General features: G+C 39.1%; 1 protein-coding gene across 1 annotated transcript in view; it reads left to right on the top strand.

The window, feature by feature from the left end:
• The first annotated feature begins 1,877 nt into the window (after positions 1–1,877).
• LOC133648986 (actin-binding LIM protein 3-like) overlaps positions 1,878–15,418 on the top strand; it is a 97,767-nt gene continuing 84,226 nt past the window's right edge. The window contains 1 exon segment of the mRNA XM_062045623.1: positions 1,878–2,252. Coding sequence (XP_061901607.1) covers positions 2,240–2,252 — 13 coding nt within the window. The 5' untranslated portion in view covers positions 1,878–2,239.

Raw genomic sequence — 15,418 nt, 5'->3', positions numbered from 1 at the left:
ATACAGAAGCATTCAGACTGTGGGTGGAAAGAAAAATTGCACACAGAGAGGTGCTAAACTATAAAATCAGTGCCAATGAGAGTTTACCGTGGTTATGGTTTTAGGGGAAAAAACTGTTCTTGAGAGAGTAGATGGATGGATGTAAAAAATGTTACATTTCTTAATAGTTATAAAGTGCCAATTACATTCGGGGGGACGTATCACTTGTCAAGTCAGGCATTATAAGCTCACATTCATTATTTTTATGTTATTATTATTTGATAATATTAACCTTGTCCGTTTGAGGATTGTGTCATGTAAGTGTTCTGAATGCCTTAATTCAGGGGTCACCAACCTTTTTGAAACCAAGGGCTACTTCTTGGGTACTGATTAATGCGAAGGGCTACCAGTTAGATACACACTTAAATAAATTGCCAGAAGTAGCCAATTTGCTCAATTTACCTTTAACTCTGTTATTATTAATAATTAATGATATTTATCTTTGTGGAAACACTGATCATCTTAATGATTTCTCACAATAAATATATATAGAAACAGATAAATATCAATTTGCAACACTTTATTTTTATATTTTCTCTATAAGTGCACATTTTTCAAATTTAACATTTTCAAATGATCACTTCTAAGACAGTCTTGTGAAATCACAATATCCCATTTTAACTAGCTAGCCACTAACATTTTTTAAGAAATCATGAATTACTTTGCACCATGTTTGTACAAATAATAACTCATGTAAAATACAAAAGTAAACTCTCAAATTTTTAAATCATGTCACACTTTGAACTGGACACCAAATCTGTTATCTGTTTCTTTGTCAGTTAGTGGGAAGCCTGGCATTGCATGCTGTTAACTAGTGTGTTGTACTCTGGTGTGTAACTTGACACTGCAACTCTGAGTGAGTCTTGCAGATGTGCATCAGTGAGGCGTGTTCTGTGTTTGTTCTTGATGAAGTTCATGTCAGAAAAGGCTGATTCACAAAGATAAGATTTTTCCTCATTGTTTGCGGAACCTTCTTAATCTTTTGGACATATTTTCACAGCAATCTGGCCTTAAGCTTAATTATGATAAATGTAAAATGTTAAGGATCGGAAATCTAAAGGGAACGTCCTTTCGAATGGAATGCAAAGTGTTTTGTTCATAAATTATATGCAATCTGTTGTGTTCCCTAATTTTTTTTCTGTGTACATGAATGAAGGTGTGCGTTGCTGAGTCCGACTTGGACATTATCTGGACTGGGCCTGGTTTAAAAAACCCTTTAAAAAAATCTAATTTCATTGACAACCTGGTCTGTTGAAGATAAGGCCCTTTTTAAAAAAAAATAAAATAAAATAAGATAAATAAATAAAAAACATTTTCTTGGATAAAAAAGAAAGTAAAACAATATAAAAATAATTACATAAAAAATAGTAATTAATGAAAATTTTAGTGGACCAGCAGCCTATACAATCATGTGTGCTTCAGGGACTGTGTCCCTTGCAGATGTGTTGTCTATGTTGTGGGAACCAGAATATTGGTAGCAGAAAGAAATAACCCCTTTTGTGTGGATGAGTGTGCATGGGGGAGGTTGTTTGGGTTGATGCACTGATTGAAAGTGTATCTTGTGTTTTTTCTATGTAGATTTAATTTAAAAAAAAAAAAAATATATATATATATATTTTTTTTTTTTACATTTTTTTTTTTTTTTTTTTTTTTAGAACAGGCCCGCGGGCGACTCATCTGGTCCTTACGGGCGACCTGGTGCCCGCGGGCACCGCGTTGGTGACCCCTGCCTTAATTGATTCGCGTATCATTTCGAGGTAGACCTAGCAAGGTGTGCCGTTTATTTTGAAAAGACGTACCGGAAACGGCGAGCTGTGTCTATGTTGTGTCGCGTGAGGGGCGCGCGCACAGCACAGCGGTCAGTGGGAGCCGGCAGAGAGAAGGTGAAGGTGGATTCGACTGAGCTGATGTGTGTTTCTAATACTCTTCATTTCTCCTCTGGACAAAAAAACACAAAAAATCCAGGAAATTAGTCTCATTTTGTATCTTTCCTTTTGTTATTTGGCGGTGTTTTGCCGGTGTTGACATACATGGACTGGAAGCAGCGTTGCGAAGAGTGAGGAGCATCATTTGCCTTCACCGGATATTCTCTCTTAATGACACAATATGGATACAATATTCTGAGGGATATTGTCGCCTGCTATATGGGATTCGTTTTCGACGAAACTGCCTTGTTTTGGAGAAGAGCACCTTGGGCATCATGAGTTCCAGTGGTAAGTTTGAGAGCAATAGTAGCCTAGGAAACATTAGGTACACCTGAACAGTCTCATGTCATCCAATACAACAATGTTGCCCTTCGTTCTGGCGTTTGTATTGCTGGGGATTCACAGGTTAAAGTTTAGGTGAGCCCTTTGCATGACACTGAACAATGTTTCTAATATTCTGGCCCATGTAGCCGTGGTAAAACTGGAATAGGTCAGTCCCATTTGGTCAGAGTTCAACCCCTGTGAGGCTTTTTTTGGATCGTTCATCCACATCTCAGTTGGTGCCTCTCCAACCCTAATTTCTTCCTCATTGTGTTCATCCTTCACGCCCATAATGCTTAGATTCCCATAACAAACGCCTCGCTGTCACTCATGCGGCTTAAATGTGTGATTAAATAGAGTTGTATGTTTGTAAAGAAGCACTTTCACAAATATTTGAACCCCCCACAGACTTTCAGCTGTTGCCTCTCATAAAAAAAGCCCACCTGTCACTTCTCCAACATGGTCGTTGGAAGAACATTGGAAGGTCTCGCTGCTGGTCTTGTGGACTTAATGTGAACGTGATGCAGAGCATGACGAAGACGCCCGGAGGCCGTTGTCGTACTTATCTTACACTAACCCAAGGGCTGCCGTGATGCTGAGCTGACCTTGTATCAGCTGACTCCGACTCTGATCCCCTGTCAGCTGAATCAGGGCTTTTCCCCGTAGGGCTTTGTGCATGTGGATGTTGTTGTGCATTTGTACAAATCATTCAGTGTTGATTCACGAGGAAGGGAAAGGAAAACCTAAACATATATCTCCTTCTGTCGTTGAGACTAGGGCTGGGCGATATGGTCTTTTTTTAATATCTCGATATTTTTAGGCCATATCGCGATACAGGATATATATCTCGATATTTTGCCTTAGCCTTGAATGAACACTTGATACAAATAATCACAGCATAATGATTCTATGTGTCTACATTAAAACATTCTTGTTCATACTGCATTAATATATGCTCATTTTAAACTTTCATGCAGAGAGGGAAATCACAACTAAGTCAATTTAGCAAAAGTGTATTTATTAAACAGTTATTAAAGGCCTACTGAAACCCACTACTACCGACCACGCAGTCTGATAGTTTATATATCAATGATGAAATCTTAACATTGCAACACATGCCAATACGGCCGGGTTAACTTATAAAGTGCAATTTTAAATTTCCCGCTAAACTTCCGGTTGAAAACGTCTATGTATGATGACGTATGCGCGTGGCGTCAATCGTTGAAACGGAAGTATGCGGACACATTGAATCAAATACAAAAAGCTCTGTTTTCATCTCAAAATTCCACAGTATTCTGGACATCTGTGTTGGTGATTCTTTTGCAATTTGTTTAATGAACAATGAAGACTGCAAAGAAAAAAGTTGTAGGTGGGATCGGTGTATTAGCGGCTGGCTCCAGTAACACAAGCAGGAGGACTTTGACTTGGATAGCAGACGCGCTATCCGACGCTAGCCGCCGACCGCACGGATGATCGGGTGAAGTCCTTCGTCGCACCGTCGATCGCTGGAACACAGGTGAACACGGGTGTTGATGAGCAGATGAGGGCTGGCGTAGGTGGATAGCTAATGCTTTTAGCATAGCTCTGTGAGGTCCCGTTGCTAAGTTAACTTCAATGGCGTCGTTAGCAACAGCAATGTTAAGCTTTGCCAGGCTGGAAAGCATTAACCGTGTATTTACAGGTCCATGGTTTAATAGTATTGTTGATTTTCTGTCTATCCTTCCAGTCAGGGGCTTATTTCTTTTGTTTCTATATGCAGTTAAGCCCGATGCTATCACGTTAGCTCCGTAGCTAAAGTGCTTCGCCGATGTATTGTCGTGGAGATAAAAGTCACTGTGAATGTCCAGTTCGCGTTCTCGACTCTCATTTTCAAGAGGATATAGTATCCGAGGTGGTTTAAAATACAAATCTGTGATCCACAATAGAAAAAGGAGAGAGTGTGGAATCCAATGAGCCAGCTTGTACCTAAGTTACGGTCAGAGCGAAAAAAGATACGTCCTCTAGTCCTTCACTCTAACGTTCCACATCCACTAATCTTTCATCCTGGCTCAAATTAATGGGGTAATCGTCGCTTTCTCGGTCCGAATCGCTCTCGCTGCTGGTGTAAACAATGGGGAAATGTGAGGAGCCTTTCAACCTGCGACGTCACGCTACTTCCGGTACAGTTAAGGCTTTTTTTTATCAGCGACCAATAGTTGCAACTTTATCGTCGATGTTCTCTACTAAATCCTTTCAGCAAAAATATGGCAATATCGCGAAATGATCAAGTATGACACATAGAATGGATCTGCTATCCCCGTTTGAATAAAAAAAAATCATTTCAATAGGCCTTTAAGCAGTGGCACAAATATTCATGTCATTTCCAAAACAGAAAGTGCAAGATTGTCAGAGACATTTTAAAACAAGCTATAAGTGCACTTTTGTGCATGATGACACACAAGATATTTCAATTAGTGTCACATAAAAATGAGCTGCATATCAAATGGTATATGTCCTACGGTGTTGATGTGGAAATAGTTGCTTCGGCATTTAGTTGGTGTGGCACCGAACGGTGATGTTGACATGTAAAGACATATTCCCGCTTGAAGCCAAACCACCGTCAGACGATGGACCCCGTGTTGTTTTTCTTGGGAATTAATTCTTCCTCCATTTGTTACCAGATTCGCACCTTCTTTCTCTCGTATTACCACTCAAACCACACCGTTAGCTGTTAGCATCACAGCTAATGTTACCATGTCGCTACCTGTCTGCTCCGCGGGAGCGTGTGACGTTGCTCACGTGACAGTATGTGACATATGTAAGAAGGTGCGCTTGTTTTAAGTCTCTGTGAGAAGGAGAGACAGGAAAGAGTGACAAACGCATGCAGTTTAATGCCTCACAGCTAGAAGCAACTGTGTGAGAACATATACTCGAATATCACGATATAGTCATTTTCTATATCGCACAGAGACAAACCCGCGATATATCGAGTATATCGATATATCGCCCAGCCCTAGTTGGGACATAAGAACACCCAGTGTCAGACACTTTCTGTCCGAAGAACCAAATACTGCATCAGTCATACACCCCTTTATCATTGTAAATACGTGCATTGTTAAGCCTCACTCTCTTGGTACCACCTTGCCTGACTGCTGCATGCAATTGGGAACTAGAAAATATATATAGTTATCCCACAGTCCAAAAATGTTGTAGTAGGGCATAGTTAATAAAGTAAATATTTATTATCGAATAAGGATGTATAACATTAAAACTTCATATCACTGTTATTGTGACCAAAATTAAATTATCATTATCATCACACTATTTGGGCTACAATGATTAATCAGTTAATTTCAGTTTAAATTATGTTGATTTGGTTAATCTTTTGAGTGTAACTGAGAAACATTTATAAAATCCAGACCACATAAAATGCCCCTAACTTTACTTACATTTGCAGACATCGGCACTGTCGAGAGCGGTGGTGAAATCATCTGTGTGGCGGCAAACAGCAAAGAGTTTTCTTTAATTGATATAATTATTATTTTGTATTAATGCACACATGTTAAAAATGCAATTTCAATGTTGATGATGTGCATTTATCAGAAAAAAAGATTGATGATAATGGCAATTTTTTGAAGCTATTTCCTTAAAATACTTATTGAGGCTATAAAGTGTGTTTCATCCAATTACTCGATTAATTGAACAAACAAATCGACTAAAACTGAAATAATCGATAGCTGCAGCCCTATACAGCATTGTTTAATGTGCTCATAAAGTACAAAGACACACACAAAGAAAATTATACACGTTTTATGTAAAAATTAATTAACTTAAATTTAAAAAAATAGAATAAATAGACACAATATACTTTCTTAGAAAAAGGAACATGTAAATGTTCCAGCTTTTTAAGGGTCATATTATTTTTATTTGAGTGTTTGAATATGTTTATTTTCCATTTCAATTTGTGAAGGTTTTAGAGTGTGTTTCGAGCCCTAATGCTCAGGGCAAAACATTCACTTCCTGTTGTAGACACCTCCGTGTCATACTGCTCCATGTATAGATCGATCACTCTGTAGTCTGTTCCAGAGACGTCTATAGAGAGATTATGAACAACTGGGTTTCAGAGTTGGTCTCATACATGGCGCCCTGTCTTCACGTGATGGGCTTATGACCAATAATTTGAGAGATTGTCTGGTCATACTGTCTGATTGGTCAAAAGCCCATCACGTGACTACATGGCGCCTTGTTTGGGACAAACCGAAACCAAGTTGTCCATACGCTCTCTTCATGGCTCTGGTCTGTTCTAAGAGAGCACAGCCTGTAGGTTCAATGTGCACAGTTGAATAGGTTGGAGGTGGAACTGGAGGTGTGTGTGTGAGCATTGTTACAGTAGGCAAATGGTGGTGGAACATGCTGACTGAACATGGGTCTGTTGGCAAGAAACACATCAGAGCTTCAGAGCAGATCCTCCAGTATCTAAGTCAGTCAGTGAACATGTGTTCCCCTTTTCCCCCAGGCACTCTTCTGGCTCGGACATGAATGGACCTAGTAAGCTGAAGCGTGTGCGATGTTTTCCACTGCATTGGGTGTGATAGCCCAGAGGCCGTACTCGCACACAGAATACTTACACACAGCACTGCACTGACTGTCTACTGGACCCTTTCATGTTGAGCTGGGTTTTATGTGTCCAGTCTAACTTTTTTTCTACCTGTTTAACCTACCTGGTCCCGCCTTGGGCTCGAACCAGGGTTTACTCAGCCATCCTAACTAGCGTCTATTGCACTCACCACCACCAAACAAACGTCCTGATTGAGATGTGAGAGCGCAAGGAAATGAGCTAAAAGCCCCAGCTGTTGATTCATTGTTCAGTGCGTACTCTTAAGGTGTCCGGGAGTAACAAAGCCACACAAGCTGGCGTCTGGTACACCTGCATGACAGATCAGTATAGGCTACAGGTGTCACAAATTAAATATCTTTTACCCACAAACGTGTACCACACAAAGGTCAGGAGGACTTTTATTGTGTCAAAACACTGATAACTGTGAGGGACTTGAGGCAATCTGAAGTGAGCATCACTTTTACCACCGCACTTCCAGCATGACATCATCATCAACACAAAGCATGCATTAATTAGGTATTCCTCTGCACATACTTTGGCAACTGCGATGATTGATTGTTTTTATTGCTGCTATTTTGACTCTCCTTCCTTTATATACAAATTGATACTTGTTTTTTATTGCCACTTTGTCTGTACTTGCTTTAAAATTGACAAAAGTTTGATAGAGTTATTATTTTTGTAACATTCTAATTAGCAGCACAGTTACAAGGGATACCTGTGGGATTTTAACAAGTCTAAACTCAAATGACTTGAATTTAAGACCTTAAAATGTCTGAAATTCAGTTTAAAAAATGTCATAGAAAGTCTTAATTATGACGCTGAAAGGTCTTAAAACATAATGATGTTATCTCGGATCAAAAGTCAGAATTGGAGCCATTGCAGAGGACAACATTTGTAGACATTGTTATACAAATAAATAGAACATTAATAAAATAGTCGAAAATCTGGAAGAAGTCGCTGTCGCTGGGGTGGTATAGCTCGGTTGGTAGAGCGGCCGTGCCAGCAACTTGAGGGTTGCAGGTTCAATTCCCGCTTCCGCCATCCTAGTCACTGCCGTTGTGTCCTTGGGCAAGACACTTTACCCACCTGCTCCCAGTGCCACCCACACTGGTTTAAATGTAACTTAGATATTGGGTTTCACAATGTAAAGCGCTTTGAGTCACTTGAGAAAAAGCGCTATATAAATGTAATTCACTTCACTTCACTTCACTGTCAAAAATGCCAAAACGCCACAAACCCCTGGAAGGATTTACTTGGACTTTTTTTTTTTATCAGAATGGATGTGTACTGGATTTAAATTTTCTTTTACTATGGTCTTAAAAATTCTTACATTTGACTTGTTGAAACCTGCAGGGACCCTGTTACACTATAAACCAATATTTCTGAATGAAATGGTCACGTTTGTGGTTAGGACATGCCTAAAATGTCTCAAGCTAAATTTAAAAGCTGATGGCTAAATTAGAGCCATCAAATAAGTGTACATTCATAATCTGATGAGTCGACTAATCGTTTAAATAGTAAATGATGAGTCAACTATCAAAATAGTCATTATTTGTCATTAGTCATTATTATTTGCAGCCCTAATCCATAGTTGACCTGTGATTAGTTTGATGTTTTTTTTTTTTTACATTAAAACGATGTCAGGTTAGAACCTTTATTTAACCAGATAAGAAAACCCATTGAGATCAAGATCTCTTTCACAAGGGTGACCTGGCCAAGAGGTCAACAGCACATGTCACAGAGCAGTTTCAAAATAAATACATTAAGACATACATTTTAAAATACATAAGAGAACTGTAAAACAACAGAGATTTACATCTTTAAAAACACAGGCACTGTGCAAACGTCTCTCGCTGTTTGTCCCTCAGGACAAGGTTAATTAAAGTTTTACAGCTAAATGACCAGGTAAGAAAATATAATAATACTTCTAAAACAGTAATCCTGGCTTCCATGGCGGCAATTAAACTACGTTTCTTGTATCCCTCATAGGGCTGCACGATTAATCGACATTAAATCGACATCAAAGTTTTAATTAGTGCGAGAAACAACCGCAAGAGGCAGATTTTTTTTTTTTCACCATCACCGGTATTTATTTGAGTGACAGACATATTCGCCAAAACAAATTGTTGAGTCTTGCGTACCTTTGCCTCCTGGCCTATCAAAAAGTGTTTAAGGAAACAATATGCGCTGCGGTGGAAGCAGTCAGTACGCTAATAAGAAGCACCATCTTGGAAAAAGTTTTATTTGTGACTAAGTCTAAGCAGATAGTCAGTAAGTCAATCAATCAAACAATGAATAAAAATGAAGTCAACATAGTTTGTTGGCATTGATAAATATCTGTGTTTGTTTTCTTAGTCTCCTGCTTCAGCAGGGAGAAAGAGGTCTCATGCTCTGCATCGCTCTCAGCACCTGAACACGTTTATTTCACAGTAGAATAACTGAACTAAGTGGGCCCTCTTTCATTCATTCACAATGTTTGTCTTGGTGGGCGGAGAGCAAGACCACTCACTTACACACACAGGAAGCCCGGATATTGCCTCCCTACTCGCGACTCATTAATGAGAAGTTCCGCAAAGTAACGGAAAGTAAGAGGAAAAAGTATGATTACAAAGCCAAATGTCCTGTTATTTTAGCTTCAACCTGTATGGGCAATATGAGCCTAGCAACACTGACAAACGAGAAAATTCCCTAATCACATGATGGCAACAAACAAAAAAAGACTACCTGCCGTAGTTTTTTAGTTCAATATTTATTTAAGTTAAAATTTTGCCTACAGAGATGAGAGTACATTTTATTTGTTTGTTTGTTTATTTAGGATAACTAAAAGTTATTTACCTTCCAATTACAGTCGAATGATAACAAATTATGCAGTAATGAGAACTAAAAGTGTAGATCCTTTTGAACGATTACTTACATTATTATTAGATATTACAATTACATTAAATTATAAACACTGTACAGTTTTTATCGGTTATTTCTTCAGTTCAAGAACATGTTGTAGACAAAAGCTCTGAGTGTGTCTGCATATAGCCAAATATTTTTGAAAGGAAATTACTGCACATTGTTTTAATGTGTGGCACTTTGAGACAAGAATATGTTGATTGACAGTCTGAAAGTAACATGTCTTCTTTCAATCGTTATTTTTACAGTTATATGCATGTATAAAACATAAAAAATAGCAAATCGAATCGCAATCACAATTTGTAGAAAACTATTTCAATTAGATTTTTTCCCAAAATCCTGAAGCCTTAATACCTAATATCATCCTTGGGGGACGAGGATTAGCTGAAGATGCTACACTGCACGCTGTAGGAAGATGTGCTAACCGCAGGCTAGAGCTCTTGACGTAAACAAGGTGGGATCGACACAAATATCAACAATGACGATACCAAGTGGTATAGTATCAGGTCGAAACCACAGTGGTTAGATCAAAATTTTTTGTTATCAAAACCTTTTGTTGTTTTTGTTATAGTTTATTGCCCAAAACTAGTGTAAGGTAGCTAAACAACCTATGAATAAGAGCTTATTACATTTTAACAGAAGTTTATAAGGAAACCATGTTACAACAGAAAGTAACTAGTGTAACAGTAAATTAGCCAGTAGATTAATCATAATTTTGATAAAAATAATACAAACGAAAATGACAAAATATGTAACTGCATTTGTCAGCAGGATCTCGGATCTAGGATCTTCTGTAACCCATTTTTAAATGGTTCGACTATCATTTATGTCAAAGAGATATAGTAATATATATTGTTATCGCAGATGATGCAACATATATGGCGATATAGATTTTACGCCATATTGCCCATCCCTACTTATCACAACATATTATTCAAAGAAAATGTGTTTCTTTACCAGTAAAACTTAGCTTTGCAAAATGAGCCACGCCATACAGTAAGACACCGCCTGACTAAATAGAATCATAATAATACAGCCTTGCTTAAATGAGAACAAAACTACTCCAGCATCATCATTTGCATTTTTAGTATAGGCCCCTTATTTTTTTTTAAGATATACAAATACAAATATATTAAATTAGTATATGAAGTTTATTCCATGAAGTGTTGCGTACAATTGTGAACCTCCAAGCCATTATATTTGTATGGACAGTTCCGGATCTTGGCAGGGTTGGGAGACAAAATATAGATATCAATGTGGAATTAAAATGGTAATTGTATTCATATATCCGTGACAATGCTCACAGTTAACAACTGATACTAAACCTGTACATTGTGCAGAGGAAACAAGTATACCGCTTACATGGAATGATAACCAGTGGGAAGGATTAACAATTGTATTGTGTATCCCCTTTTCCCCATGACCTTGGCCTGTGGTAGGATTGAGTGATCATTCACGCTGTCAGTGGAGGTGCGACCCTTTGCTATCCTGTCTCGCTGTAGCAGAATGTTAGTGGTAGCACTGAGTGGACACTCGTAGCTTTGATGAATGCTCCTTTCCAAGGTCTTGGCTGAGTTCAAGGATGATGAAGGAAGGGTGGGTTGAAGCCAGAGGGTGGGGAGCAGAGTTCTGATCATTTCGCTGCTACAGACCATGGCTTTGTTGTGTAAATTTCACTTATACACAGACTATATATTCTCAGGATAGGTCAGGTTGGATTTCCGTTAGAATTATACACAGTCAAGATTAAGATTGTACAGCTGTGTAAAGAAATTTACTAGGAATTACTTGTATTCCGTCGTGTGACTTCTTCCAGAAGTGAAAAAAAGTGGTTGTCAACCAAGCCAAGATGGCTGTTGTGCAGCAAGCAGCAAGCGAACTGTCTGAGCATGCAAGCGGCCTAGGTCTTCCAGCAAAAAGCAGATACGAGCAAAAAAATCTGACTAAGCAGTGGAATAAATACTTATACTTTATCAACTTTATTTGTCGAGTGATATCAAGGATTATCCGTTGGTGGCGTTCCCAGACATATCGAAATATCTTCTGCTCTAGACGTCATTCTACACGACAAAACAGATGAAAACTTGCAAAATCACGGAGGTCTACTACTTCTTTGTGGGTTTCAAGATAATTGGTATCAACATAATATGCATTGTTTTTTTCGGGTAAGTTTTGCATTTCATGATTTACTTTGCATCCTGCGAAGACGCGTCCATATAAACAAATTAAGACTACTATAACACCCGGCAGCTGACACCCATGACAGCATATCCTTTTAACAAACTAACAGTTACTAAATCATCACCATATTTGATTTTTGTCCTGTTGTCATATGTGCTCTGACACATTTGTGTACAAAATATACAAGACGGGAGATATGGAAAGTACCTTTCCTGACAAAGTATCATGGACCCTGACTGAAAAATGTATATGCAAACAATATCAGGATAATACTTCAATGGGAAATACTAAACAAGTAAAGTATATTAAAAGTATGTCAAACAAACCTTTAACGAAGTGGTCACTGTAATCTTGTGCGTTCTTTGACTATGCACCCTTGGACTGGAGTGCTATGTTCGAGGGCAATTTCTCTCGTTGTCTTTAGTAAAATATTGCACTCTGATGCCCTTCTTGATTACCTCTCAAAAAACTCTGAAGAAGCCTTTATCCTTTTCGCGGTTTAAACAGTTTGCACAGCCGAAAACAACGTAAGCATAGGGCCATTTTCTTCTCGAAAGGCTAAATGGCGCCTAGTACCGATTGAGAACAGACGCTGGCTTGACCACTAGGCATATTTAATGAGCCTGACGTGACGTCATGTAAATCCAAATAATTAGTGGTTGTATTTACTAACCTTTGGTTATGTAACGGGCTCAATAGCTTATTTGATTATGTACAAAAAAAATGGAGAGCTGGAGGGACTTCCGTAAGTTCTAGAATAAAGGAATGGCAAGCGATGTGGTTGTACAACCAAAGAACTGAAATTCATTACTCAATATATACCGCATTTCCAGACTACACAGCGTCTTTTGTACGGCTCTTATAAGTGAACTATGAGAACTGGTTCACTGTTGTAAGTTATTACTTTTGCATTAAGATACATTAGAATATTGTGCAATATGGCAGACTAAAGAGATCAATTTAAGAATCAGGACGTTTTTGCAGTTAGATTTTTTATTAAAAAGTGAACAAGTAGTTTACAATATTCAACTTTTTGGCAGGGATTTTCAGAGATACTGATTTTTTTTCTTATTAACTATAAACAATAATATCCACAATTGGTCCTGGTCAAGAATACATTCTTGAAATAATTCAGCCTGTGTGTATTGATGACCAATTTGGGTCACTACTTGTCATTTAGGGCTGATGGTGGGTCCTGCAGCCAAACCAGTTCATAATCGGATTCACTTATCTTTTTTTTCTTAAATTTAATCCCACAAGGTCATCACAATTGTTGTCTTCTGTGATTGTTATCTCTTCATTCCTCATCATCACCTGTATCCCTGCATCCCTTGTGACTGTGCTCCAATTGTGCTCCTTGCCGTGGCTGTCAGGTCAGAGGCAGAAATAGTAGCAGCCTCTTGGTCTCTGGGGATGCTGTCTGCCTCACTGCCCCTGGCCTTGTTCTTATCACCTGTCAGCTGGAGGCTGGATTTTCCTCCCGGCACTGGCCAATAATTTAGTCTGGTATAACACCTGTTGCTCAGCGGTCCTCGTTTGTAGAATGACTCACATCTCTGCATGGGAAAGGATGTGGGGCTGGTCTCAAGCGCTCTAATGGTTTTACACAACTTGGTTAAATGGCTATGCACACACTCACACAATTAAATATAGTTGCATAATTCTTAAGCTCCTGATCTGATTGTAGATGTGGATTTTATGCTAAGGTACAACTCTTTTTCATGCACATGCACTCTCGATATTAAGCAAGCATTTGTTTGATTACATTAGCTAAAGCTAAATGAAATAGAGTGAATTTTTCAACTGAAATAAGGTCTGCAAGGGTGCCACCACCACGGAAAGGTTTCCTGGCTGGACTCTGAAAGCGGAGGATATTCCAGACTTGCCAGTTTGTTTTGGCACCATTTCAGAAGGTCACCATTGTAAACAAATTGCTTCTGTGTACCCAGCAGAATTTGGCACAAGCTTAGTTCCCATTATCGCCTTTTCACACCTGATGAGATCACTGTTCAATGTTCATGGTGGTTTAAGATGAAAAACAAGCATACTCTGTCCCTGAAACACACGCAAGCCGCACGCGTACACACAGACACACAAACATTCACAAGGAAATGTCATTCTTCAGTGCAGTAGCTAAACACTTATCCAGTGGATTCCGGTGGATTCTAGTGGTGCCACCAGCATTGTGAAGGAAACAATGAATTAACAGTGACTTGAGTGTGGGAGACTGGAAGTCGGAATTAATCATGCTTGCATATTTCCAATGCCCACTCTTGTGATTTGAAGACGAATGTACACTACAGTTATGCATACATTCTGTCTCCAGTCCATGGGCGTATATCAAGACTGTACTCACTGCACTCAGGATATGAGGCGTGCAAAGCTTTTAGACATTTTAAGTACTGCATGTCCTTTGAGATTCCTCTAGCGAAATGGAACCAGTAGCGAGAGCACGCTAGCCCATGTGCTACCATCACTTTAACAGCAAAGTCCTTCAGTCAGCTATTCATGTAGAGAGCAGTACAAGCTGCTTATCCTGCCATTACACCTCTCCAACACTGTAGGAGCACTTGGATGCTCCTTGAGGAGGATAAAGAGCTGAATGAACAAGCATGACTGCAGATAGTTGGTCAAAGGCTTACTGTTATGATGGCTGGGTTTGTGTTTTATTTAAATAACACTTTTAAAGCATACATCTTATTGTGTGAAACGCCTGGGACTATGGAGACTGTGAATTGAGAGATACACACGTGGGAGAAGTATTTAACAGCATTGGACATGTGAACAACAACAGCCTTGTTGGTGGCTATAACAAAGACACAATTCTCATTTACCAAGCGATTGAAAATGAATGGGTGAATGTATCATCAACATGTTTTTAAAGTTCTTACAAAACAACATTGTCATATTGAAAGTATTTAAACTCCCCTATAACTGACAAACTCCCCTCCCCAACTTTTCAAAGATGATTTATTTATGGGCTTTGCGATTGACTGATTGACTGGCCATGTTGATTGACTTTTGGATGAATGATAAATGGTCTGTATTTATATAGCGCTTTACTACCTGGAATAACACCCAAAACGTTTTATTATACATCACATCCACCCATTTACACACACATTCACACACTGATGTTTAATAAACAGTTGAACAGAAATAACTGGTGCCTACACTGCCCAATGAGTTTATTAACCAAAGTTAATACTAGAACAAAACAACAATAAAACATCCATCCTTACATCTTCTTCCGCCTATCCGAGGTCGGGTCGCGGGGGCAGCAGTCTAAGCAGGGAAGCCCAGACTTCCCTCTCCTCAGCCAATTCGTCCGGCTCCTCCCGGGGGATCCCGAGGCGTTCCCAGGCCAGCCGGGAGACATAGTCTTCCCAACGTGTCCTGGGTCTTCCCCGTGGCCTCCTACCGGTCGGACGTGCCCTAAACACCTCCCTAGGGA

The sequence above is a fragment of the Entelurus aequoreus genome, linkage group LG04 (genome assembly GCF_033978785.1).
Source record: "Entelurus aequoreus isolate RoL-2023_Sb linkage group LG04, RoL_Eaeq_v1.1, whole genome shotgun sequence".
NCBI classification, from domain to species: Eukaryota; Metazoa; Chordata; class Actinopteri; order Syngnathiformes; family Syngnathidae; genus Entelurus; species Entelurus aequoreus.
This window is presented reverse-complemented; position numbering and strand designations above follow the sequence as displayed.